Source organism: Manis pentadactyla, chromosome 7, assembly GCF_030020395.1.
Source record: "Manis pentadactyla isolate mManPen7 chromosome 7, mManPen7.hap1, whole genome shotgun sequence".
Classification (NCBI taxonomy): domain Eukaryota; kingdom Metazoa; phylum Chordata; class Mammalia; order Pholidota; family Manidae; genus Manis; species Manis pentadactyla.
Window position 1 is genome coordinate 12419135 of NC_080025.1, and position 27777 is coordinate 12446911.

The 27777-nt window shown below is 42.2% G+C and overlaps 1 protein-coding gene across 1 annotated transcript; it reads right to left on the reverse strand.

Annotated features, from left to right (window-relative positions):
• Window positions 1–1021: 1021 nt before the first annotated feature.
• Window positions 1022–13238, reverse strand: TRIML2 (tripartite motif family like 2). The gene is made up of 7 exons (XM_036894085.2): window positions 13182–13238; window positions 12840–12935; window positions 10737–10928; window positions 9534–9674; window positions 7408–7430; window positions 7144–7244; window positions 1022–1596 (listed from the first exon to the last, which is right to left on the reverse strand). The coding sequence occupies exons 1-7, from the start codon at window positions 13218–13220 to the stop codon at window positions 1022–1024; spliced, it is 1167 nt and encodes a 388-aa protein (XP_036749980.2). The 5' UTR covers window positions 13221–13238.
• Window positions 13239–27777: the final 14539 nt, after the last annotated feature.

The window sequence follows — 27777 nt, forward strand, 5'->3', positions numbered from 1 at the left end:
CCTCTCTCTCTCTAACTCCGCAGGTTTACACGCTAGGGACTGCTTAAAAGCACGTAAGAGGATGAACCAGAGAAGTCACAGATTCCCGCTCCCATGGAACTTCCCGTCTAGTGGGGAAGTCTTCAACTAGAAGATCACAGCTGTGCTTGCTGTAACACCAAGTTATCCCTGGTACAGTGCCACCCAGGGTTCTCTTGGGAAGGATGCCAAAACTTCACTGAGGGGTGATGAAGGTGAAATGGAAAGAATGAACCAGAATTCGCAAGAGGAGGAGGTGGTGCTAACTCTGTTAGACGACTGTATAGACAGTCTTTGTGGCCAGCAGGATCATTAACATCTCTATTCAGAAGGTTAGTAGGCAGTGTCAGAATATTTTCACAGGCTTCAAATACGATCCTCACATAAATAGAGACGGACATGTGTCAGAGACTTTTATTCAAATCATTAATTAGTATCAGACTCCCTTTGAGAAATCTAATTTTCCTTGTAAGAATGATGTCGAATTCTTGGAAAGATCATTTTAACATAGTCACCTTTTCTGCAATGCTTGTCCCCACCCAGCTAAAATACCCAGGGAAATTAGGTTGGTCTCTGTTTGGAATGATAGATGTTAGCAGGTCTTGACATTGTCAGTAACAGGCTATCTTCCTTTCATAAGTCACTATGACAACACCCTCAAATCTAAACTCTTGATTATCCCTAATTCAATTTCCAGAAATCTCTTGAGTTCTCAACCTAGTCCTAAGGATCCCAGACTGTACCTCTTCAATTCCCCAATATTGTACCACATATGCATTTGTCACTGTAATCTGAAAAAGACCCTTCAGATATTACCATTCGTGACTCAACTCAAATGTAACCTCTTCCACTAAATGGGTGTTGAAAGCCACATGGATGCAAAGGCTCTTGGGTATTGATTGGAGTTCCAACTCAATGCTGGAAAATTTTTTATTGGATTACTTTACATAAATTCTTTTACAAAGCCATGCTCTTCATATCCTGGCCTCTGTGGTCTTGGATATTACCCCAAGGAAGACTGAGGGCCAATAGTAGTAACATTACAGGATGAAACAGGAGGGAGGCAGAGGCTGAGAGAGTCTGAATCTGTGCCTCCACTGGGGATACAAAGAGAGAAGACAGGCCTGAGGGCTCCCTGGAAGGAAAGGTAAGAGAAAATATAAATGAGGGCTCCCTTTGTCACATCATAGAATGCTATCTGCCCACACTCATAATCTACGAAAACTCCAACGTGGTGCATCTGCTTTCTCGAGTGGACCCTTTGAAGGGGAGGAAAGGCCCACAGGGTGTAGTCGGTTCCCATCATGCATCCCATGAGTAAGACTTTCTGTCCACAAGCATGGGCCACATCACCATCTCTGCACACGCCCAACTGCCACTTGGCTGCCTTGTCCACATCCACCTCCCAGTAGTGCCTCCCTGAGGTGAAGCTCTCTGCAGCCAACACTGTGGCACTGAAGTCAAATCTCCCTGGGTTACCAGGCACAGCCTGCTGGACCTTTCTGAGTCTCACACTTCTCAGATCCTCGGCTAAGACCAGACAAGGATGAGCTGTGTTAGGATCCAGAGTGAGAGGTCCTGCAGGAAAAGAGAAATTTCATTAACCCAGGGATCCGTCCACGCCAGTGCTGGAGACAGCTGATTTCTGCAGATGCACCATGTGGGAGAGGCAGACTACAGGCGTCCAGGAAGAGGAACCTCCTCGCTTGGTACCAGGAAATAGACATCACGGCGGAATGGAGTCAGCAAGACAATGGAAGGAGAGGCGAGGAACCGCAAATAATGGATGACGGACTGTGGAGAGGTTTAGAAGTACTTTTCCAACCTGAAAGGAGTTTGACCAGGCTGCAAGGCTGACCCAGTATCCAGTCCCAGCTACATGTCCTCTGGGACCCATTTCTGCTTCCTTCAAGTTGGTCTCCAAGCCTGGACCAGCCAGCGATTTGGAGCCTCCTAACAGGGCACCTGATTCCCGGCTCTCCCCTGGGCCTGCGCTGCTCCCCTCACCGTCAGTGTCAGCACAGTGTGACAGAGATGCCTACAAATTGCTGACAGCATGCCCTCGACACTGAGTGAATCAAAACAGAACATATTACCAGAGGCCACAAACCTGTGAGAATTCTCCAGAAAAACCAAGCTGAGAACAAGAAAGTTCCATAAGATGTCTTATACTGACTTTATATCTGACTGTCCTTTTCCTCTTCCCATTCACCCTTTAAATGCTGGGACTTCTCACTTGGTTCTGGGTCTTCCTTTTAGGACTTGTGCTCCTTCCCCACGTGACTTCACCTACCTTAGTTTTAAATCTCTTCTCTGTGTTTGTGACTTACACTTTAAACAAGCTGACAAAGACCAGCTGGATGTAACAGGCATTTCAAACAGTCCATCCAAGATGGAACTTCTCACCTACCCCTTTCCAGTTTCTACTTTTCAGTCAACAGCTCACTGACTGCTTTAGTTGCTCAAGCTATAGACCTGGGGTAGTACTCTCTTACTTTAATGTCTAATCCAGCAGCAACTTTTTATTCCAAAATGAACTTAAATCTCTTGACTTAGGTCCAGTTCGCATCATTAAGATGGTCTAAAAATCACAAGCCTTGAATTTAAAATTTCAGGGTGTCCCAGGCTCTTTGCCTTTGTTTCTGCCAGTCCTCTGGGAATACAGATTCTCTGCAGAAGCATGCACCCCGTCATTCTTGGCCTTAAGGAATTTCAAAAAATAATATCCAAAGGAAAAAGGGAAGCTTACTATTCAAAAGTCATTAAATGCACACTTTCTGAAGAAGAAGAAAGCACTGCTGAGTGAGACTAGGAGGAATGAACCTAAAGAATTTTAGATACTGGAATTGCCAGGCATAGGCTCTAAAATAATTTTTGCTTACTCTGAAGGAGGAAAAAAAGCTTAGAAGTACCTACAGGATATAAGAAAGAAAAAGGAAGACCAAGTGGAATTGACAAAGAACCAAACAGGTTATCCAGAAATGAAAATAAAATTGAGTAACATGTTAATGGATGATTACAAGGAAAGAAAGATACAAATCAATATGTCTTATTAATATAAATACAAAAAAATCCTTTAAAAATATTAGCACATCGGGGAGGCAGAGCCAAGATGGTGGCATGAGTAAAGCAGCGGAAATCTCCTCCCAAAACCACATATATCTATGAAAACATAACAAAGACAACTCTTCCTAGAATAGAGACCAGAGGAGGGAAGAGCCTAGTAAACATAATATTCTTCATGTAATTGTAGATTAATTATAACAAAAAAAAAAAAAGAAAGGAAGGAAAGGGGGATTACTCCCTGATAGGATAAAACTAACTGTAAAACAACAATTAATGCATGCTTTAAATATCCTTAATTTTGATCATTTAAAGGGTGTCAGATGATCAGCTATGGAAGTACATTTTTCTGATAATATTCCTTTCTCTTAAAAAAAAATAAAAAAGCAGTTCCTGTGTGGTGACCTCCAATAAGTTCTTCACAATGGTATAAAGAGCATATCAAAGTGTGGGCAAAGGGTCTGTTTGTGTTTATACAGAGGATCAAAGCCTAATTTGGGTACCAAGAAAACGAACTAAGATACGATATGAAGAAGAAATTCCAACATCAACATACTCTGGAAGATTCATTCCAGAAGATGATCATCAAAAAACTTCAACAAAGATCCTGGCGCTGTTGCAGTTGTAGCTGCATTCATCCCACCGGTTCCTGGACTTGCCATTGGAATGAAGAAGGAGATATCTAAGCTGGCCTGTGCATACAGTAAAACAACAAATTTGACTGGATCTATACTGTCGGAACTCAACCAAGAATTAGGAGAAGTGCAAGTTGCAGCGCTCCAAAATCTTGCGACTACAGACTATTTACTGTTAAAAGAACATATGGGATGTGAACAGTTCCCAGGAATGTGTTGTTTTAATTTGTCTGATTTTTCTCAAACTATTCAAATTCAGTTAGACAATATCCATCATATCATTGATAATTTTTCACAAATGCCTAGGGTGCCTAACTGGTTTTCTTGGTTTCACTGGAGATGGCTGGTGATTGTAGGTCTGCCTTGGTTATGTAACTATACTCCTATTATGTTAATGTGTGCACGCAATTTAATTAGTAGTTTAAAACCTATACATGCTTATGTTACTCTCCAAGAAGATATGTCAAAGAAATAATCAATCTTCCCATGTTTTCTGCCGCCTGCTACTTCTATAGCTTTTCTTCTTCCTTCCTAATTACAACCCTTAAATAGAATTCGTGCCTCATATCGAAATTACCGAGTATCATTATTCTTCCAAGTGGTAAAGATACCTCAAGACAAATGCTGGGCATAGAAGCTACAGGGCATAAATATGCAAAGAAGTAAAAAGCTAACCTTTTCAAACAATATTGCTTCTCTCTCACTTACCAACTTTACATTTCCCTGTATGGCCCCGGAGATGACTGGTTAGCCAGAGACGGGTAAGATTCCTCAAGGGAGAAACAACCTAAGACAGGCACAGTCGCAGGGAGGCCATCAGGTGAGAAATTGGGGATCAACAGAGGTGAGGCTTAGAACCTCACCCCCGTTTTGAGAGAAATCTTCTGCATCCGTGGATGTTTTGTTGCCCTTGTCTAGCTTGGATTAATACTTAGTCTATAGGCACACACCTGATCATCTACATTTGCCCTCTTACAGCACTAAACTATGTTTTCTACCTTTATCTTGCATCTACCTACCACTTCAGCATTTTATTAATAATAATAATAATAATAATAATAAGGGAGAAATGTGGGATTCACATATAAATCATGTATAAAAATCAAACGAATATTCATATTTGACCTGATTGTTTATAGTTCATAATGCGTGATCAAAACCGAAAGTTTCTGTGATGACTGCCCTTGTACTGTTCACCATGTAAGAACTTATTCACTATGTAAGAATTTGTTCACCATGTAAGAACTTGTTCGTTATGCTTCAGAAGATCGGAGACTGATGAGAATTAGGCTTGGGGTTGATTAATGATTGTGCATTGAGCATTGACTCCCCTATACAGAATTTTATTGTTGTTAACAACCATTTGATCAATAAATATGAGAGATGCCCTCTCAAAAAAAAAATATTAGCACATTGAATCCAGCCATACATAAAATGGGTAAACCATTACCAAGAGTTTATCCTGAAAATGAAAGGCTGGATCAACACTATAAAAATACAAACTATATTAAAATAAATAACATGAAGGAAATAAACATGAGTATTTTGATAGAAACAGAAAAAAACATCTAATAAATTCAACATCCATGAATGATAACAAGTTTTGCAACCAGGAATAGATGTTTTCATCTTGATGAAAAGCAGCTATGAAAAACCGAAAACTAACTTCAAACTTACAGGTACAGACTTAATTCTTTCTTTCTTGAAAGCATTAAGAACAAGGCCAATGTTTCTCACTGCTCCTATTCAACATATTGGAGGTGAAAGCCCGTACAAAAGGGTAAGAAAAATACAGAGAAGGCTTACATATTGGAAGGGAAGAAATACAACTATCTCATTCACCGATTACTTGCTTATCTTTGTAGAAACTCCCTAAGAATCTGTCAGAAAGCCACTAATCTAATGAATGAATTCAACAGTTATAAGATACAATGTCAACATATAAAAAACCAATATCATTTCTATATATTAGCAATAAACAGGATATGATGAAATTTAAATTTCAAACTGATATTTAATACCATTAAATATAGCACTGAAAAAACCCCACTAATGAAAAACCCAGCAGGTTTTTTGTAGAAGCTAACAAATTGGTTTTCAAATTTATACCAAAAAGCAAAGGACTTAGAGTAGCCAAAATTGTTTTTAGAAGAACAAATCTGGAGAACTCACATTGCCCAATTTTAAGACTTCCTAGAGAGTACTCCATCAAGCCAGTGAGGTGTTAGCAAAAGGACAAGTGTAATGGTCAGTTGACCTATTTGAGTCATTACAGACCTGCTCATATATGCAACTGATTTTCAACAAAGGTGCAAAGTAAATGTAATAGAGGAGGACAGTATTTTCAACAAATGATGCTAGAACTATAGGATATATACATGTACAAGATAAGGGGAGGAGTTGTATCATATCTAGAATCGTATACAAATATTAACTCCAAATGGCTAACAGATCTAAAGTAAAAATTAGAACTGTAAAACTTCTAGAGAAAATCTTTGTTGGGATAGACCAGATTTTTTACATAGGACAAAAAAAAAGAAAGCAAACCATAAAAGAAAAAAAATTGATGAGCTAAACTTAAAGATTTAAAACTCCTGTTCTTCCAAAGACACTATTATCCAACTGAAATTACAACTGACAGACTGGGTAAAATAGTTTCAAACACATTATCTGATTAAGGACTGGTAATCAGGATATATAAAGATCACAACACTCAGTAAGAATGTATACAATTTTAAAATGGAGTAAATGTTGTTTGTAGATATACTTCAAAACGAGAAATAGTAAGGTGTAATAACACAAAAATTTGCTTAACATCATTAGTCATTTCAGAAATGCAAATTAAGTTATCAAAGTCATATATTATGAGGATATAGAAAAAATTGGAATTTCTCAGACATCAATGGTGAGGAAAATGGCACAGCCAGTTTGCAAAATGAGTTTGACGATCCCACTTCTAGATATTCAACCAAAAGAAATGTAATCATGTCCACACAGAATTCTCTAAACAAATATTTATAGCATCAAGTTAGAAACTCAAGTGTCCACGGAATTGCAAAGGATAACCAGTGGTGTATTTACACAATGGAATGCCACACAAAAACAAAAGGGATCAAACTACCTACACATGCAACAGACTCAGATGTACCGCGAATGCGTGGTGCCAGGGGAAGGAAAACAGACTCAAGGCTAATACTGTATGAATCCACCGGCAGGTCATTCTGGAAAAGGCAGCACTAAGGGTAAGAGATATGAATCCTTCATCATACATGCTGATGTATTTCCCTAGATGATGAAAACTCTAAAGTAGAAGAATATTCCTGCAATTATGTTTCAAGGTTAGGCAACTTATTTACGGTAGGATGGTCATTTGGTTCTCAAGTACAAAAATCAAATACCTTGGAGGGACAGATGTGGATCAACTTACTTTGGAGGCCTTTTAGCACTTCACTCATTCCTGCTATTTGACATGCACTCAGGTCTGTGATTCGGGCAGGCTCTAGACACTGAAGCAGCAGTGCCTCACTCCTGTGAGGGAAAGGTAATACCAGGCATCAGTGCAGACCCTGCGCCCACCTGCCCCCTGCAGAGGAACCACGTCAGCACGTGACCCCCATCCTTACCCCACCATCTCCACCCTGTGCTCGCACAGCACACGATCTGACCCAAGGGATTCCACATCAAAACTCACCTTTCCAAAGAAGACCTTGCATTCTATGGGGATGGAAAAGAGAGAAAGTTACTACTGCATATTTGAGCCACGCCTTTTATAAGTTGTGCTCTTGAAAACATCTTTCTTTTAATGATGAAACTCAATTCCATGTAATTTTTCCAGCCTCATGGTGCTGATTCTGAGATACTAAATATTAACACTTGAATAGGAAAAAGACAGACATATACTTGAAATCACTGTCATACTCCCAAGGGAAATGTTTTCTCCATCTTCCTGCTTTTTTCTTAGTTTTATTACGTCAGAGACTATATAGTTATTTTCCATGGAATTAACAACCTGCTAAACCAGATGATGTCTTGACAAGATGGGTATTTAAATCTGTATTATGCCTTCTCTATTTTAATGAACAAATTTGATTTGTTAATATTGTTTAAGGTATATACATTACCTAGACACCATTATATATTGTACTATATTACCAAAGTAGCAATATTAACCATATTACGTAATTATAATACAATATTATCTATATTGCATATGCAGTACATTAGATCTCAATGGCTTATTTACTGCCTATTACAAATTTGTACCCTTAAACACCATGACTGTTATCCCACTGATCCCCTAGGAACTGCCATTGTACTACTTTTCAGCAAGTTTAGATTTTTAAACTAATATTTCATTATATAATATTATTGTCTATATTGCAATAGCGTACATTAGATCTCTATGGGTCACTTACTGATCATTATGAATTTGTACCTTTAAACTTGCTAAAAAGCAGTACAGTGGTGGGTAAGAGTGTGGTGTTTAACTTTTAATAATCCCACATGTGACAGCATACAGTACCTGACCTGCCTTTCTCTGACTTACCTCACTTAGAATAATGTGCTGCTCAAAGTCCATCCACGCTGTCACAATGGGAGGGTTTTTCCTTTCTCATGGATGAGTACCATTCCACAGTGCATATCACTGTATCTTTTTTATTCTTTCATTGTTGATAGGCATTTAGGTTGTTTCCCTATCTTAGCTGTTGTGAATAATGCCGAGAGGCATGTGTGAGTGCATTTTCCTCCTCAAAATCCTGTTTTCCTTTCCAATGAGGATTCACTCAGAAGTGGAGTTGCTGGGTTATATGGTGGACCAACTATTCATTTGTTGAGAGACCTCTATATTGTCTTCAGTTTGGACCAACTGACATTCCCACCAACAGTGTGGAGGACTTGCCTGTCACCACATCCTCCCCAGAACCCACTGTCCTGTTTTCTTGATGACAGCCATTCTACAGGTGTGAGGGGTGACTGCTGTGGCTTTGACTTGTACTTCCCAAGGGAGGAGTTTTCCATACCTCACCTCTGCCACCTTACCCAGAACACATGCCATTCGGATCCAGCCTATCCATTTGCTTCCTGCACTGGGGGTGGTATGGGAGGTGAGCAGATGCAGGGTGGTGCAGAGTTGGGGAGGGGCCGGAGCCAGAGCCGGACCTGAGCAGCAGTGGGCTGCACCTACCCGCACAGTCTGAACGCGGCCTGGCTCTGGACCAGAACCTGAGGGATTATGTGCAGGGGCTGCTCAAATAATGACACCCACACTGCAGATATGGGCCTGGCAGAGGGATTCGGTCAAAGTCTTAAAGAGATAATCAGTTGCCTGTTGTAAAGGCAGTGCATGGTACTGTATAAAATGTAAAATATACAGGACCATATAGATAGATCTCACCCTTGTTTCCCAAGATTACTACTGCTCAGCGCTTGTGTTCTTAGCCAGTGAGCATGTCCGTCTGTGCACATACACACTCAGACCACACGCAAAACTGCCCTGCGTGTATTCACTTAATGACGTGTCTGGAAGATAATCTTTTAACATCATGGAGCTGCTGTATGTATGAGTGCACAGTATGTGATTGTATGGATGATATCAATTTGCCTAGCCAGTTACTGGTTTTCAGGTGAGAATTCCTATCCATACCATGATTTTATGACAATTCATATTGCTTTCAGAGACTGGAAAATAACCACATAGCCTCATGTATATTTGAAAACCACTGAAGGTTGTATTCTAGGACTCACCCCTGGTACGTCCTGTCACGTCTCATTTCTCAAATGCTGTCATGAATGAGAAGGCTATTCCTAGAATCTTACCTCAAGGAGTGTGGAGGGGTGTTGCCCACACTTCTTCTCTAGCTCTGCAATGGTCTTGTGGAGGCTGCAGACCTGATCAGCAAGTCTGACTTCACTCTCCTTCAGTTTATTCATGTTCTCTCTTGCCAGATCTTTCAGTTTCTGCGGGGACATCTCCTTATTACTATGGAACAGCTGGGGATTTCTCTTATTTGCTAATTCAACCATCTCTCTAAAGGCGCACTTTCCTGCCTGCCACCCCAGAAATAGACGTAATTAGTTAAGGTGGGAATATCCTGTGTCAACCAGGACACCTCAACAGAAACTTGGTTCTTTGACACAATACGTTGAGGCTGACGTGGATGCTATTCATGTAGTCTGCTTACTCAGAAACAACCCGGACCAAAAACACATTTATTGATGTGCACTTTTACTGAGAAACTTTGCTATTTCCTTCATTATATAAACACTTATTTCTACTTTAAAAGTTAATATTAGTAAGAATTAAATAATCAAGCCAATGGTATGTTTCCTTTTTTACTTTGCAAAGACGCTCTACCTGGGCACATAAGCACATGTCCAGGTTTTCTCAAAGAACACAATTTGTGGCATATTATACTCTTGCTGATCTGACAATTTGCGTTTTTCTTAATATGCTCTTCAAGAACATTCCTTACCCATACACTCAGAGCCACATTAATCTTTTCTAAACGCTGAAGAGCATTCCATTGAATGTACATAATACAATTTTGTGAGTCCCATGTTGATGGATGTAAGCTGTATATGGTCTCTCGCTATCAGTAAATGTTATAATAGTAATAATACCTAACATACACCAAGTGCAATCTTATGTACAAACACTGCTTAAAGGCTTCACCTTTAAGTAGGTGACCACACCCAATCCTCACAACAATATTATGAGCCATGGACCATTATTATCCCCATTTTACAGCTAAAGAAACTGAGTCAGAATTAAAACAACAGGTGGGAGGCCACCTAGCGGCTGGTAAAGAGCGGCGCCCAAGCAGGACCTTCATCAGTCTGGCTCCAAAGACCGCCTCTAACCCAAGATTAATGATCAAATTGAATTGCTAGGCAACTAGACACATTACTGTAATACTTCTGTGGTTGTCATTGGATGGCCTATTTTGCAAGTGACTTACGGCTCGGCTCTATTTTCTCTCATTTCCCAAATACGTGAGGATGCGGTTTTCGGCGTCTCACCTGGAGCGTTTCCTGGGCCTTCTCCTTTAGCTCTGCGGCACACGTGCTCGGCTGACTCAGGCTGGCTTCTCTCGGGGTCAGGTTGGACACGGCCCCTGGCAGGCTCCGGAACTTCATCTCATCTTCAATCATCAACCGGAACCGTATCCTATATTCAGACTCAATCATCTCTCTAAAATTCTGCTCTTCTTCCTTCATCATGGATACAGATAATGGTAGACTTCAGGTTGGGCTCCACAGATAGATGTGGAAAGTGACAATATTTATCTAACTTCAATATAAAGACAAAGTATAAGGGAAGGAATGAAAGGCATAAAAAAAAAAGTACAAGGGGAATTTTGGAGTCAAGATCAACCAAGACTTTAACACCATCTCAGAACATAGAATGTAGGTGAAGGAATGTTAGTTGATTTAGAAAATCGATCTATAATCTTAGTGACCGAGCAGAAGAAGACCAGAAACACCGGAAGGTCACGCCAATGGCTCCTGCTGATGCTTGGGAGGGAATGTGAGAAAAGGGGACTCAGGCATGACTGCAAGGTTTTTAGACTTCGCAGCTGGTGGTTAGAGTTGCCAAAACAAAGGGAAACTGTGGCAGGGAGAGGATCCAGAGGCGGGGTGTCTGTCAGCAGCTCAGGTTTGGAGGTGATGCTCAGGAGGAAGTTGGACGTGAATGCCTAGCACTTGAAGTCTGAGATATACATTGGGAGTAGTCAGCTTACTGACGGTATTTATCTCAGGAGACTATGATCTCATCATCTGTCATGACCTGACCACCTCTCACCACCTCTACCACGGCCCCCTGCTCCACTTTACCATCTGCTGCTTCTGATTATTGCAACAGCACCCCCCTTCCAGGCCTCCCACCTCTGCTGTCACCCTCCCACACTCTGTTCTCCCTTCAGCAGCTCAAGTATTTCTCTGAAAATGGACATGAGCTCGTGTCACTCCCTCTGTTCAAAACGTCCCAGTGGTTTCCTTATTTCCTTGAAAGTCAACTGCCCTATGTGATTTGGCCCCTTCATCTTCAACATCATCATCATCGACTGTCTCTACTTCCTTCCCAATGCTAACCAAGTCTACAGCAGCCTTGGGACCTGGGCGCTTGCCCTCCCCTCTGCCTAGACTACCCTCCTCTGGACCGCAGAGCTCAACTCCTCCCTACCTTGACCATTCTGAACAAGGGCCTGAGCACCTGATTACTTTGTTCAAAAGTATATCTCATGACTCTTTCAAGCTTTTAGAAAAATCTGGATTGCTGTTACCATGTAAGACAGTATATGTTTTATTTTTATTCATAATTTTTTTTAACTTCCATTAGAATGTCAGGCTCACAAGGGCAGATATTTTTTCCCTACCGCTGAAGCATCAGTGCCTGGCACAGATTCTGGCAAACAGGGAGACCCCAATATTTGTTGAATATGTGGTACTTGGGGCTGAAAAAAATGGAGATCTATTGAAAATTTCTTATAGAGACAGGCAACTCTCCTCCCTGACTTCCTCAACTGGACATTTACTATCTTGAAAAATTAAAGAGAAGATTCAGAATCTGGGATTCCTGGCACAGAATGGACTTAAATATGAAGAGAGGTTTGAAATCCAAATGGAAACATGTGTATAATGATGACAGAGCCCTCATTTTGGAAAGTAATATACTGAAATTGCCCTTTAAACGGCTTCAGGATTTATATGGCCACTGAAAGTATGTAAGATGTTCACACTCCTACGGCACTGTCATAAACTGTTACCAACCTATTTTGTCTTTTCCAATATGGGTTGCATATTCGATTTCACTAACAAATTTAAGGCAGTTAATCTGTCACTCTTACCACGAGCAGTGAGCAAAGTTCAGAATCCTCTTGTACTTTCAGAAGGTATTTGTATTTTCGTTACTGTGAGCTGCAATTTCTTTGCTCATTTTTCTACTGAGTCTTTTGCTTATTGGCTTTTAAAGAGTTCTTTTACATTAAGAATTAACACGTTTCTTTTCTATGGGTTTCAAGTATTTTTTTCTGCTTTGTCATTTGTCTTTTGACTGTTTATATTTTTTACTATCTAACATTACAGGGAATTTGCCTCTTAAGAATCAAGATAAGCACTGACCTGAATCATCACCATTCTTTCGTGCTCGTCGGCCAATATGCTTTTAGCCACTTCAAGTTTCTCCTTCAGGGTGTTGGCGATCTTCTGGAATAACTTCTTCAGGGAAAGAGATCACAGAATTGCACGTGAAGGAGTTACTTTAGACACCAGGATCCCTAACATTTGACAATGGGAAGGCCTATAGCCCTGACTAGGGGTTTACTTAACCTTGACGTTGAAGGTTTAGTGTTCTTCGATAAAGTAGGGATGGGCTTGGGGCATCACAGTATCTGTCCCCCCAGTAGGTAAGTTAATAAGGAAGAGGAGGCAGCCAGAGTGCTCTGGGGTCTGCGGGTCGCTTACCCGGCCGTGCTCGGCGGCCTCCTGCAGCCCGTGCACCATGTGGTGCCTGTGCTCCCGGGTCTGGGAGCGCCGCCCGCCGAGCAGGACGTGGTCATCTTCGCAGAACAACCACGGGGATGCAGGGTGCTGCCCCCGGCAGCCCTCCCCTGGAGCTCTCTGCTGCACCGGGGGGCTGAGCCCGGGGGGCATCTCGGCAGGCGCTGCTCTCTGAACCGGACGGGAGCGGCGGGGTCCCGGGGCGGACATCCGAGCAGGTCAGCGCACCGCACCTGCGGCCACGTGCGGGGGAAGGTCACGCCAGAAGTCACGGAATCAGAGGGCCTCTCGGGAGTCTGGAGAGTTGGGAACAATTGGCTGACAATGAGTTAGAAGGGAGAACACAGCACCCCACTTCCCGCACAGTTAAGGAGGCACCCCCTCCCTCAGTGCGGGCGGGGCCGCGAGGTGAGGGCCTCACTCTGCCCCTGCAAGCAAGGCCTCGGGTCCTGGCCCAGCAGGCCTCCCTCCCAGGCCCCTAGGCGCCCGTGCCCCCGGAGGGAGGCCCCTCAGCTCTGTGCCCAGACCCAACAGGCCTCCTCTGGGAACTGGACAATAAAGGACATTGGCTGAAAGCAGTAATACGACTCCACGAAGAATTAGAAACTTTGCAAAAATAGTAAAGAGAAGCTACTGAGTCTCCTGTCTCTCCTTTGTTGAGGAAACAGAGCGGTGGGTAAAATCTGCATGCCCACGCCCAGACACAGCTAATCACCTCTGAACAATTCTACCTTTTCTCTAGAAACAGTTGTGATATTCTTAAAAGGCGTTACGTACAGAATTTGGAAAACTTCCCAATAAAGAAGGACCCAGACTGACTTCGTTTCCTTTCCAACCTTATCTTCAGCCTTGGATCGGTGACATTCTAACACCAGGTTATTAATTCCTCAGAATCCTGTCTTCTCTTTACACTCGTCCCCACTCTACCTCTGACCAGCTCTCTTGACAGTATCTCTCGTCAAGAATCCGCCTCACCGACCGGTCATCTGGGCTTTCCGCACCCCTCAGGCTCTCACGCCCACCCACACTCTGCCGTCAACTGGACTTGCTCTCCTTCCATCCCTAGGTGCGAGTCTTAAAATAGGCAAAGCATGTTTACACTTCTGAAGGTGATGAATCTTGCAGGTAGGGCTTTGTTTTTGCAGGCTACAAACTTAAGGAATAGTCTTGAAAGTGTGGTTCCTGACACGTGATTGGCCTTTTTCACTGTGTTGAGATTTGCACTGATACTAAATAAAACCTGGGGTCTTACTATTAATCGGGGAAGGAGCACCAAAGAGTACTGTAGTCATTTATTGTCCCTGTACATTTCTACATACTTGCCTCCTCCCAGTTTAAGTCCTGTTTTACTTAACAGTGTGTTCTTACTCCTTGATGAAGTAAAATAAGAAGTCTCAACCTGTGAGTGTAGGGTTTCATATTCTGGGTGACAAAATGGAAAGTATGCATAAAGCGCTTATGCTGTGTATGGAAATAGTGTTTGTCTTTAGAAAAATACTTTCTATGGCTCTTTAAGTGACAGGCCATACTTGTCGCATTTTTCCGTAGAATATTTTTTTCTTGAAAGAACAAATGAGACAAATTGGTTATTCAGATGTAGTAATTTGGAAGACATTGACTGGCCCTGCCATTTTAAGGAAACAAAGGAGAAAAAAGTATGGATTGTAATGTATCAGAGTACAAAAATGTTCACTGATATTTCTGGTAAAAAGTCACAATTATCTGAAAAGCTATTGGAATGCTCTCTCCCTTTCCAACCATGTAATTGTGTGAGGCCAGATTTTCTTCATATACTTCAACTCAAATGACATTTTAGTAGATGGAATGTTGCAGCCGATTGAACAGCTATCTTCTGACAAAGCAGAAACTAGATCTGCAAAACTGTAAAACAATGCCACTCCTCTCAGCAATGGTTTAGGGAAGGTTCTCAAGGGTTATGTGTACTTTATTAAATTAAGTATTTTTAAAAAGTTTTAATTTCTAACACAGTAACTATAGATATGACACACAAAGAAAGCTTATTCGGGTCCCCATCAGTAACTTGAGTACAAAGGAGTCCTGAGACTAAAGTTTAGAACTGTGGTCTTGGAGGAAATAGTCTCTAGAAATGGGATTCCTGGGTAATGTACCTATAATTCTGGTACATTTTATGAGACTACCAACCACAAGGGCTGTACAATTTTACATTCCAGGCAATTTTGAAAAAGGCGTCAAACACTTTGCCCACTTGGTAGGTGAGAAATGGTATCTTTACATATTTTCAGCTTATATTTATTTTACTCTGAATGAAGTTTCTTTTCATACGCTTAAGAGCCATTTTTCATTTCTTTTTCTGTGAAACCTATGTTTAAGCTCTTCACCTGTTTTCTTCTATTATATTTTTGGCCTTTTTTCCCTTTATTTTAAGTGATACATATTGAGAAAGATTATCCCCTTGTTATTACAGAAATTATAAATACTTTCTCTTGTCATTTGGCTTTGAATTTGCTCCAATTCTTTTATTTTTTCACACCTGGTTCCTTAAATCCTCTTGAAGCTTCCCTTGTCTTGCCTCCCTAAATGTATCCCGAACTACTCCGGCTGCAAGAACAGTCACTGAAATGTTCAGTTCACAACTCGGAGGCTGCTTATGGCTTTATCTTACTAGAGCTTCTGCAGCAGTTAACAGTCGACCAGGCCCCTCTTAGATTGTTCTGCTTGCTACCAAGATTGGGTATCTGATAGATCTCCTGTTTTATTGGTCTGCTTCTCAGCATCCTGTTTTGACTTCTCTTGAACCTCTGTTTTGGGGTGCCTGAAGGATCAGTTCTAGTCCCTTATTCAAGTTCCACAGCATCACCCCTAGGTGATCATACTTATTTCCAAAAATTTAAGTACTGCTTTCCAATTTCAATCTCTACCTAGACCTAGAATTTCTAACTCATTTGCAATGAAATGCTTCATAAGCACACCCCAAATCACTTCAGGAAAGATAGACGTTAAAAAATTGATTCACTGACAAGCAGTTCATCCCACCTTCGTTTCATCACTGCAACTGGATTACATCCAGCCCTGCCCCTCCCAAGCCCCAACTCTGCTCGGCTCAGCAATCAGAATATTACTTTAAAACCTAAATTAGGTTTCTTGTAACTATTCATGGCACATCGGATAAAATGCAAACAGCTACCTGAGTTCTAAATGGCCTGCCCCCCACCCCATGTCCTATAGCTTCCCCCAGCCATTGTCAGTCCCCATTAGGAGAAACTCATAGGTGCCCATTCTGCCTTGTCAGCTGCAAATGCTTTTCTCTGTTTTTGAAATTCTAGCTCTACCTACCCTTCAGTTCTCAAAACAAAGGTCACTTCTCCAGAGAGGCCCTATTGTTAACTAAGCAGTTCGAAGGGCCTTCCCACCATTCATATTGTCTTCTTGTCCTTGTATCCAACTGATTAATGTAGGAACAGATTTACCAGTTGGTCACTCTTCATCCCCAAGAAACTAAGTTCTTAGATGCCTTCTGTCTACACTTGACATACTGGATGCTCCATAAACATATTCTAGGAATATATTAAACCAAAGCAGTGCACGTTTAAAGAAAAATCAGGAGGAGGACAGAGAATTGAGATTAAATACTTTATCGATAACAAGAGACAGCCAGGTTGGAGAATCATTTGTCTCCCTCGTGTAACGTTTGTGTGCTAAACTGTCACCTACCCGTTTCTTCTTCTAATTTTTTTCTCTGCCCTGGCTTTCTTTCTTATCCTTTTATACTGTTGCATTAAATATATATATAAGCTCCATAAATATGTATATCTATTCAAGCTCCAGGAATACTAACATCAAGTTTAGGTATTTAAAGAGAGCTATGATTAAGGGGAATTGCTCACCTTTCTTGATAATCCTCAGGGAAAAACAGCAGGCATAGGGGAGACAGAAGGCTTTTATCTGTGCAGCTGCTCCTTCAGTCCCTCCCTCGTCATCATCAGGTAGAAAGACTGTTAAGTTTCAAATCTTATTCATATAATTAATCTAGGACAGCAGTTATCAAACTTCAGTGAGCAGTACAATTATCTGACTTTATTACATCAGATTTCTGAATCCCACCAGTCTCCAGTTTGATGGATCTGGGGTGGAGTCTTCATTTACATTTTAATGAGCTCCTCAAAGTGCTAAATAGCCAGTGACCTTGGTCTGGAGCTTCCGTTTCTGTGGATGGGGAAATTGTGTTTTTTGTTGCATCTCCAAGATGTTAGGGTGGATACTGCATAGTAGCCCATTAACAAGTCTTTTTTTTTTAAATTAAAGGAACCTTCTGTCCATATTAACAACTTCACAGGAATGGCTTCCTTCTATAAGCCATTACCCAAGAATCTCACGTGTTTTCCCCTTAACCTTACCATTTTATCTTTAGCCATTAAATATTCTCACTAGAGAATGCCTGATTTCACTGTTAGTTTCCAACATGTTTGCTGAAGGAAGTGATCGTTCCATTATTTGTAGATAGAAAATCAAGAGTTGAAATAACTGCTGACAGAGGAGTTGTGTCACAGCCGGGAGGTCAGGGGACAACCCCCAGTAGTTCACAGCTGGCCCGAGTGGAGCGAAAATCTGCACAGCTTTCCAAGTTTTATAGTTCTGTCTCTGGAAGGCTTTTTTTGCATCAATCAATTCCCTGGAAATCAAACTACCATGATTATTATTTTTTCTCTAAACTGCTAACAGAATAAAAGGAACATTCCTGGCTTTCTGATCTTCCAAAACAGGGCTCCACCCCATGGAATCTGGAGGACTTCTTAGCCCTTTGTCTCAGACAACCTTGCACAACCACTCCCTCTTCTAAATCTGAGTTGCTCAGCTCTTTCAGAGACCACTTCCAGATCTTTGTGCGCCTCCCCTCCTTAGCCGGGAAGCCTCCTTTTCTACCCAATCCTCCTTTCTCTTCTAAGCCTTGATGCAGCCAGCTTCTGTAAAGATTTTATCCACTTACTGCCATTTATTCCCACCACCCCAAGCTTTTATAATTCATGATTTCATTTTGACAGAAAACCTTCATCATCTTTAAATCAAATGGTAAGATATCAAGCACAAGTCTCATGGCTTGGGGGTCCCTGAAGGCCCATCTTAGATCATTCAGGTAAGTCAATAGTAAGTTATTAATTCTAGAAGATTAAATATTGTAACTTAAGGTAATTAAAAATAAGGGTTAGACAGTGTACCAAGCTCTGTGTCTTCATACAGCCCGCAATCCTGGGAGGCTGGTGGGTTCACAATACATTTTACAGCTGACAAGCTGAGGATTCAGAGGAAGCAGTTTCCCAGAGCACTCAGCGCAGAAGGTTACAGATCTGGGGTTTGAATCCCAGCCTTTCTGATGCCGAATTAACTGATAACTTGTTTATCTCTGTGAAGAGATAACCAAGTATTTTGCCATTCTTAAGAGAAAAGCCTCATTTGCATTACAGTTTTATCACAAGATACTTTTATAGGACTAGATAACAATATTTTAGGGAGGCTAGACCATTTTCAAGTGTCAGATTTTTATACAGGAAAGCTCTTGATTAAAAAAGAGCTTCCTGAAGAAAAGTGGTCTTTTTTGTTTTCCCTGCTGTCAAACAACAAAGTGGTCAATGAGTCACCGTCCTCCCCACTTTGTCCATGAGCTTTTAACAGCCATGCCCGATGTGTTAGCCGCCTGTCCCCTCACCACGGGCCCCGTGGGAGCATAGGCACAGCTTCTGGGCGGGATCAACACAGCAGGTACCAAGGGAGGTCATATTTGCTCCTTCTGGATGCCTTCTACTGCAGACGACACCACCTCACCCCGTCTCAGAGAGGAGTGGGCAGGCTGCTCCTGATGAGGTGCACCTTACCATTCTCTGGGAAGGATCAGCCTCCCTCTGACTAACTTTCTTTAAGGCCGTTCTTTTGGAAGCCAGGGTTTAGCGTTCATTGACTGACTTACCGCAACTCAAAGTGGTGGGGAAGTCTGGATAATCAACTATTTCTTTAAAAACCAAATATTTATGGGTGACTTAGTGATAAAGCCATTGCCCTTTTGTTGTTGTAGAAGATTCATGATTATCTAAACCCAACTAGTTTGGTTTTACTTTTCTAAAGGAAGATTATCCTTCTGAGGAAGAGTCCCAACAGAAACCTAAGAGATCACCTTTACCTCCCCTACTCCAACAGGGGGAGGAGCCCTCTCTGTTTTAACAGAACATCTTCAGCAAAACACAGTGGGTTGGCTTTAGTGGGGATCAGATATGGCCCTGAGCAAATGAAGTTCAGATTTTTGCCAAAGGTCACACAATAGAGAAAAGTATCATGTCTAATTGGTGAAAGCGGGTTCAGGTTCCAGTTCTACAATGACTTGCCATGACCTTCAGCAGCCACCAAATATTGATTGTCTGCAAAATGAGACTAAGTAAAACCATCTTTCATGCACGTGTGAACATTATATGAGAGGGTGTACAAAACACACATAGGACCAGAGTATTAACAAGAAAAAATAATCCTAATCAAGTATCATTTCCTTCTTCAGCTCATCCATAGTCATGTTTTTTGGCAGTCAAGAGCATGGCCTCCCTAAATATCAGAGTGCACCCCTGAGGTGGTGGTAGAGAGGGCAACGAGGAATGAGAAAGACAGAGTATCTTTATGTCCCTTCAATTTCTTTTGTCTAATATACATGTTACAGTGGTAACTACTTAATATTGAGACACATACTCAGCTTTTATTAGTGGGATGTTTATCCTGAAACCTGAAGACTGCTCGTCTCTCTCATATGTCCTTACTCAGGAAGGTCATCACGGTGGTGGAGAGGGGACTGCAGGGGAGCAGGCTGCCTTTGCCCATGTTAGTGCACCTCACCTTCAATTGCTTTTACTTGGAGTATCTTCCATGTGCTGGGAAAGTCATGTTTGAACCAATGCGATTTTGTCACAACTCCTATATTTTGCATTCTAGAGCATGTCATTTCTAGCCCTATCTCAACTTGTAGTCCTAATAGGACAACGCCAAGGATGTTGGACATCTCATTGAACTCTGGATTCCACCTGCCTTCTGTGAGGACTCCAACAGAGAGTTGCATTCTCCTTATTCTTCCAGGGCACTTATGTCTTCTCTAGTCTTCAGCTGATGACTTTACATGCCAAACTTTTATATCTAGTTCACATCTTTCTGCTGATCTTCAGATTCATAGATGTGTACATACTGATTACTAGAAATCTCTATTCTGAGATCATGTAGGCACCTCAAAGTCAACACATCCAAAATAAAGTTCACTGGGGTCACACACATGTTCTCTCCCTGTGGGAAAGGCAGCCACCTCTACTCTGTTTCTCAAAGGTATTATCATTGAGTATCTTCTCCATATTTCTGTGGTTAATCACAAGTCAGCTATTGCTATGGTCTGTATCCCCCCCAAAGCTTTTATGTTGGAATCCTAATCTCCCAATGTGATGGAATTATTGGTGGGGGTCTTTGGGAGGTAATCAGATTGAGGTAGACCAGGGACATGGGCCAAGCATCATGATTAACTTTCCCTGCCTATGATGAAAAATGCTGAGATATGAACAGTACAGTAAGAACAGGAGGGACCCCATCTTAAGGCTAAGATTCCATTTTAAAAAAACAGTTGAGAAGATTCCTAACATATCTTTGGTAATCAGACAATAACTCAGCAGCCTATCCTAAGTCAGGGCAGGCAGTCTTAACTGATGTGTCCCCGTGTCTTGAGGGTAACAACTATCTTGGAGAAGAACAGGATAAATAAATCCCTTGTGTTGGGTTTATTTAGCAGAATTAGCTGGAGGACTGATAATAAAGGAAAGGAGACACGGTGTCTCTCACCAGAGATAAGCACCTTGAGACCACAAGTCAAGCCTATGCCCAACAACCTCCCCTCTGCCCTTTGCCCCATTCTTGAAAGCCTTATAAGACAGAATCCCCAAACTTACAGCGTGCCTCCTCTCTGAGGAGCTCAGATTTGGGCCTGCATGTTTCTGTTGCCTGGGCGACCTGGATTGAACTGCTGCTGTGTGATCTGCTCTTACCAGCCTGCCTGAAAATCTCCTTTCTTTGGGATTTCCCAGAACATAATCTCACTTCACCCTGTGCTCCGTGGCGTCCCCAAATCCTGGAATGGCAGGGGCTGGTCCCCACGCCGTGCAGATCCAAGTGGACCCAGGATGCCAGATGACCCTGGTTTCAGGAGCTGGCAAGGGAATCTGCCGTAGGCTGAGATCTTTCTCTCTTTCCCTCTGCACTTTCCTGTTCTCTGCCTCCTGCAAGGCAGCTGCCATTCCCTGCTGCTCTTGCTTAAATGAGTTCCTTCCTTACCTATACTCTTCTGACCTGTTGGAGTATTCTTTCTCACCCAGAGTCAAGCACCCTGCCCCGTCCAGATTGAGGTCTCCCTAATGCTGCACCTAGGGAGCAGGGAGAGACCTCCCAGCCGCGGCTGCCCTCATGAGCATCAGGGCTCCTACAAAGGGGAGCCCAAGATGCTCTCCAGTCCCTCCAATGTGTGAAGACACAGGGAGACCCGGGAAGAGGGTCCTCACTAGAAGGGACAGTCCTGGCACCCTGGCTTTGGACTTCCTCAGAAATACTTGTCTTACAAGAGGGTGGTATAGAGGCACCAATACGTTTCTGCTCAAGAAATTTCACCGACTCTTTAAAAGCCTGTGTCATAAACTTAACCAACAAATGCTGTCTTCGGACCTTAACATCTGCTATGGCAAACAATCTGTTAAAGGCAGGAGCGCCCCCAGGCGGTGTCCCGCACCATCACCCTGGAGAGGTCTGACCGGTTACCTGCAAACCCTGCAGGCCTGCTGTGGTCACAGCTGGAAACTCCTCAAGGATAGTACCTGAGGCTCTTTGGATCCTGGGGAAATGGCAACACGGCCCTGAGGGTGACAGCGTGGACTCCGAAGCGGGCCGCCCCTGTGGGTCTGAGGCATGGCTCACAAGCAGTTCGTTCCTCCTTAAGTGGGGCTGGAACCAACGGCTACCTCACAGGCTGCTGGGAGGGTTAAATAAGCAAATATGTAAGAGTGCTGAGAAGGGCACCCGCCCAGAGCCAGTCCTCTGCTGGCATTATCAGGCCTCACGGTTTTCCCCCTAAAGATTCCGTTTTATGGGGAGAGAGAAAGAGTCTTATGAATACATGTTACGATTTCCTTAAGAAAAGAAAAAGTGGACTTCCCTTCAAAAGAAGAGGATAGACATGCATACCCACAGCATCTGTTCCGTGCTATGAAGTCCCCGCCTGATGCGGGAATGACTGCGCCCTAACCCGCTGGCCGCAGTGCACCCCGCAGGGTGCAGGGAGGGCAGTGATCCCTGCAGAGCGAGGCGCTGGCGCCGCGGACCCGGTGTCCGACCACAGACAGAAACAGGTGACGCCTGCCTCTCACGGTTCCAGAGAAACCGGCGGCAGCCTTGCCCTTTACCGAGATTGATTCCTGCTCACAGGTAGTGACTTTGGGGAAAGAAGTTAGGCTTCGCTGTTCGTTCTTAGTAGTCCATCCTCAACGTAGACCATGTCTTTTATTCTCATTTGTCACCGTTTGTTTGAACTGCTTTTAAAAAGTTCTCTGCTCAGGCTTCCAACTCACCCAGCTCCCTTCCTTCCTGCTTCCCTTTCACCCCTTCAGAGAGCAAGTCCACGACACAGCTGGCGGGGGGCCTGTGCACGTCAACTCGCAACAGGTAACTTTTCTTAAAGCAAAGGGATGAAGGATAAAGGGAAAACAAACAGACAAAGCCCCAGTTTAAGTCCTCCTGTAAGATGTCAGCCCTCAGGAAGGCAGCTCTGCCCTGTGGCCCTGGCTCGGCCCCCACCCCGAGTCTGAAGTCGCAGCCCCTGGGCACCTGCCCCCCACCCCCGGGTCGGCCTCCCAAGGCGCTGGGCGGGCTGCGCGCTGCCTGTAAAGAGGAGGAAGGTGTGGAATCCCGCGCTGATTCGGGTCCTTTAATATATCTGTGATGAAAAGAACGCTACCATCTAGATTTTTTGGTATTGTAACATGTGACCGACTGCCAAGATCATGTATTTTATTTCTCAAATATTCCAAGAGCTACGCCTTTGTTTGAAATGCAAGTAAGTCCTTAGCTTAAAGGTCTAGATCAAATGTCATGTCTCCCAAGAAGTTTTCCCTGATTTTTCCAGCAGAAATGAAATATGCCCTCCACTAAAATGCCAAAATTTTAATAAATTAACATTCTACCACTCCTAAGGCAAACATCTCTCAATGCTTTATAGTTCTTTCCTGTACATGCATCTCCTGCTCCCAGAGAAATGGTTTTGTCATATTTAATCACTCCAGCGTTGAACTTTTTATACATGCTGTCTATAAACAGAAGTAAACATATACTAGTAAAGCAAATAAAAACTGCATTGAAATCAGAACACCATTAAAAATACTATATCACAGCGGAAAACAATCCTCTGAGATGATTTCATCCGTCCACCTTAAGAAAACTGCCTCGATAATTGGTTTACTGCAAAGTGACACACATTTCTTTGGTCCAACCCCAGTCCCTAGTATTTACTAGTATAAAAGGCTGAAAACATATCCAAAGTCAAAAAAAAGAAGTTAGACTTTTATGCAAAAACTTGGCTAATTTGGGGTATGTCTTCCCATACATTTTCTTTCTTTATGCATTTTATTGTGGTAAGATAAATCACCATTTTGTGTTCCCACCAGCAGTGCACAAAGTTTCCATTTTTTCTACTTCCTCACTGACACTTTCTTTTTTTTAAGAGTGGCCATGCTGGCAGGTGTGAGGTGACATCTCAGTGTGGTTTTGATTTGCATTCCCCTGATGATTACTGACACTGAGCATCTTTCATGGATGTGTTGGTCTTCAGAGTGTCTTTTCTGGAGAAACGTTTCTTCAAATCTGTAGCCCATAATTTTATTGGGTTATTAGATTTTTTTGGCTATTGTAAGACTTCCTTATTTATCTGGAAATTAACCCCTTCTCTGATACATGGTTTGCAAATACTTTCTCTTATTCTCTTGGTTGCCTTTCACTCTGTTGCTGTTTCCTTTGCTGTGCAGAAGCTTTTTTGTTTGATGTAGTTCCACTTGTCTATTTTTGCTTTTGTTGCCTGTGCTTTTTGGGTCATATGCACAAAATTTATACTTTTTCCCATGGCTTTATGTGCACAGATGCATTCACAACATCTATAACATGACCTCATTTTTATAGGAAAAAATACACATATAACCTAATCTTTATTATTTATACTTTAATTATTTGGAGCAGTAAAAATGTATTTTCCCCTTAGTAGCCTAGAATGTGTTGTGTCTCATGTCAGTGTATATAAACAGATTTATTTTTTAAATGGCTATATAATAATAATAAGAACTTTTATTTTTTAAGTGTACATGAATATAAGCTTCATAATTTCATAATTTAAAATTAGGTATTTGATGCATATGTTGCAAATTATCTTTCATGGATAGTCATTTAAAAATGTGTTACTTACTTTGCTGTATAAATGTCTTTAAATTTTACTTATTTAAATCTATCCATCCTTTTCTTAGTGGTGTCTAAGTTTTGAAGTACACTTTAAAAAGCCTTCTTTCTCTATAAACAGTCCATTTCAAGTTTCTATTATGTTACCAATTATCTTTTTTCACCATGTGTTTCATTCTTTGGATACAGTAATTGGCCACACATTTAACAAGTATGCTCCTTACTTGCCAAATGGATGTGTGGTAATCCAGAACAAAAACACACGGTATCAATAAATATGGTGAAAAAAAGCAATGCAAAGGGAAATAATAGTAGAAATTAATGACTAGAATGGGAAAAATACACACATCTGGAATACACATTGGTGTAAGTTGTTAAGTAGAGTCCCAACTTGATTTTTTTTTCCAGATGGCTACCCCTACTTGTCCCAAACCATTGGTTAGATAATCTATCCTTTCCACAGTGATACGAAATGATGTTTTTTTTTAATACCAGGCTTTCATGCAAGATATTTTTCAAATAAGTCCTCATTTAGCCTACTGCTCCCACTAATAAATAAGCCTTCAGTCTATCTTTAAGCTTTCTCCTTCCTGCATGCTCCAACCCTAATTGCATGTGGGTGACAGTGGTGGCTGTGGACCCCTTGAGGTGTCCCTACTGTCACCTCCTCAGGTGGAGACAGGCCAGAGAAGCAGCTATTTGAGTTGTCAGTCTCCACTGTCACATCTGGCAGTATGGTGCCCTGGCAGTTAATGTGATGTATTTTGGGATGTGGGATCTGTGTACTTCTGCACCTATGAGTTAAGCCTAGTCAGTGTGTTCAGAGACATGGTAAAGAAGTTTGCATCCCTAGCAATTTCAGATAGCTGTCACAACATCACACTGTAAGGACAGCCGCCTCATTGCCTTCTGAGAGCATCTGAGTAGTATTCGTATCATTGAGATGACTAGAAATTTTCAACCACTCTCAAGTCAGGGAGCAAACTGCAGTGTAGTGTGCTGACAAAAGGGAGGTGGAGACCCAGCTTCCTATCCCTGACCTGACTAAGGTAATAAGCAAGGTTTTAGGGGATCAACGCAATTCCTGAGTCTCAATTTTCTTGTCTATAGAAGGTGGTTAAACCACATCATCTCTTGGCTTCCAGTTAGATAAAAGACTGCAGCTCTATAATAATATGGTCCTTTTATTTGTTCATGTAAAACGTATTTACAGGCCAGTGGACCCCTTGCTATGTGCAAAGAATTCTTCTAGTCATTGATGAATAAAGTGTGGTTATTGTGTTAAGGACTTTATGAAAGGAATTTCTTGGGCAGAGGGAAGTGGGATGGAACAGATCGATGGGACCTGAACTTGGAACATGTCAGTCTCCCCATTCCACACTGGAACGCAGGCTCGGTGATGTCACGTATCGCTACCATAAGGCTCATTCTAATGATCTGGGTCAACATAAAAGACACTGCGTGGGTTTGTGTGGAAATAACAGTGGTTCTCCAAAAATCCTTTTTCCAGTGAAGGCAGCTAGTGTTATTGTTGATTTTTTTTTCCCCAAGACCCTTGCTTAAGACTAATTCCTGACAATATTTGGAAGCTGTGCCTCAGTTGCTAACCTTGAAGCTTTAACCAAGGCAGCTGAAGTTTCATCACCCCAAACTTATCTCCTTTTCCTATTTAAACTAGCATAACTCTGCTCTGGTTAGTTCTTTTCCGTTCATTCTTTTTTTTAGCAGAAATTGTCATCCCAGTTACTCACAAAATATCTTGTATTAATGACTTTGGAAAGGTGGAGGCCAGAGAAAACCAATTCAGGCTGGAAAACTTCTTTTTACAAAAGTTCAAGGTAAGAAAACACCCAACACCCTATTGGTGATCAGTTGGGCTGGGGGGGAAACGATCAGCTGGAACCATGAAAGTCAGAAGCAAGGTCGGGAGCAACAGGGGTAATGGAGAGCCATGGAAGGCTGCCAAGCTGGAAAGCGACAGAATCAAAAACAGAAATAAGGTGTGGTGAGCTTAGGGGGAAGGCAGACCAGTTAGACTCCGAGGAAGAGCTTCTCCGCTCCCACTTTCTGGAGTTCAGCGAGTGGAGGTTGGACCACGCCGAGAAATGGCCAGCTCCCGAGCCTACAGCAGAGAGAATTTACAGGGTCTGGCCCGCGTCTCAGTGGTCACTGTGCGCAGTCTCCATACTGCACGTCGGTTTTTTCACGGGTCTAAAAGGAATGTCTGCACAGTTAATTTCTGCCCAGTTAAGAACTGATAAGGGGTTTAAGAAGTTTAGCCATTTTAAAAGAGTGAAATAAGTGAGCAAAGTTATGTTTATAGTAAAATCGAATTCTTTCCATCTACCTCCCATCCAAGAATGATGTTTTCGACACTTTTATGAGGGCAGATGAGTGAGTACCACGGCCTGTAGGCAGAGCACGGAATATAACTCTGACAATCCATTGCACATCTAAAGTCAGGGAATACTTCGATGGAATTGTTTTCATTTTCATTTTGTTGGGATGAATACAATTAAATAAAGGTGCACAGGATCTGATAAAGGAACAAGAAGATTCTAGGCTCTGGCCAAGCGCATGAGAGGGCCAGAGGGGAGCAGGTGTTTATACATATCATAGTCATCTTCTTGCAATTTCTCAAGTAAATTCCATTCATGGAGTTCTCTAAAAGATTTGGACCACATTTACAATTCAGATACTATTAGAGATCATCATAGTTTAAATCTCTTGCTGGCTTACCCCAAATTACCCAAACTTCCAACCTAAAACCAATGTGTTAAATGTTTCCATGGCTCTTGAAATGAGAACTGTCTTCGGAGCAAGCATCCTCCATGTCCCGCATGTGGCTGCCACAGGGAGAGGTTCCTTAAAAGTTTGGGGTCGATGATGAAGCCAGGGTACGGAAGTTCCACATGACGTCACAATCGACTTTGTGTCGGGGTGCCCATGTCAGCTGGTGAAATGAGGTGCAGGGAAGTGTAAGAGTTTCTTGTAATTAACATCATAGCAATTTGTTCCCCTACTTGTTACTCAAAACAACAGAACCTCAGGGAGGGCTTTTCTAATCCCCAAATGGAGGTGTGATCTG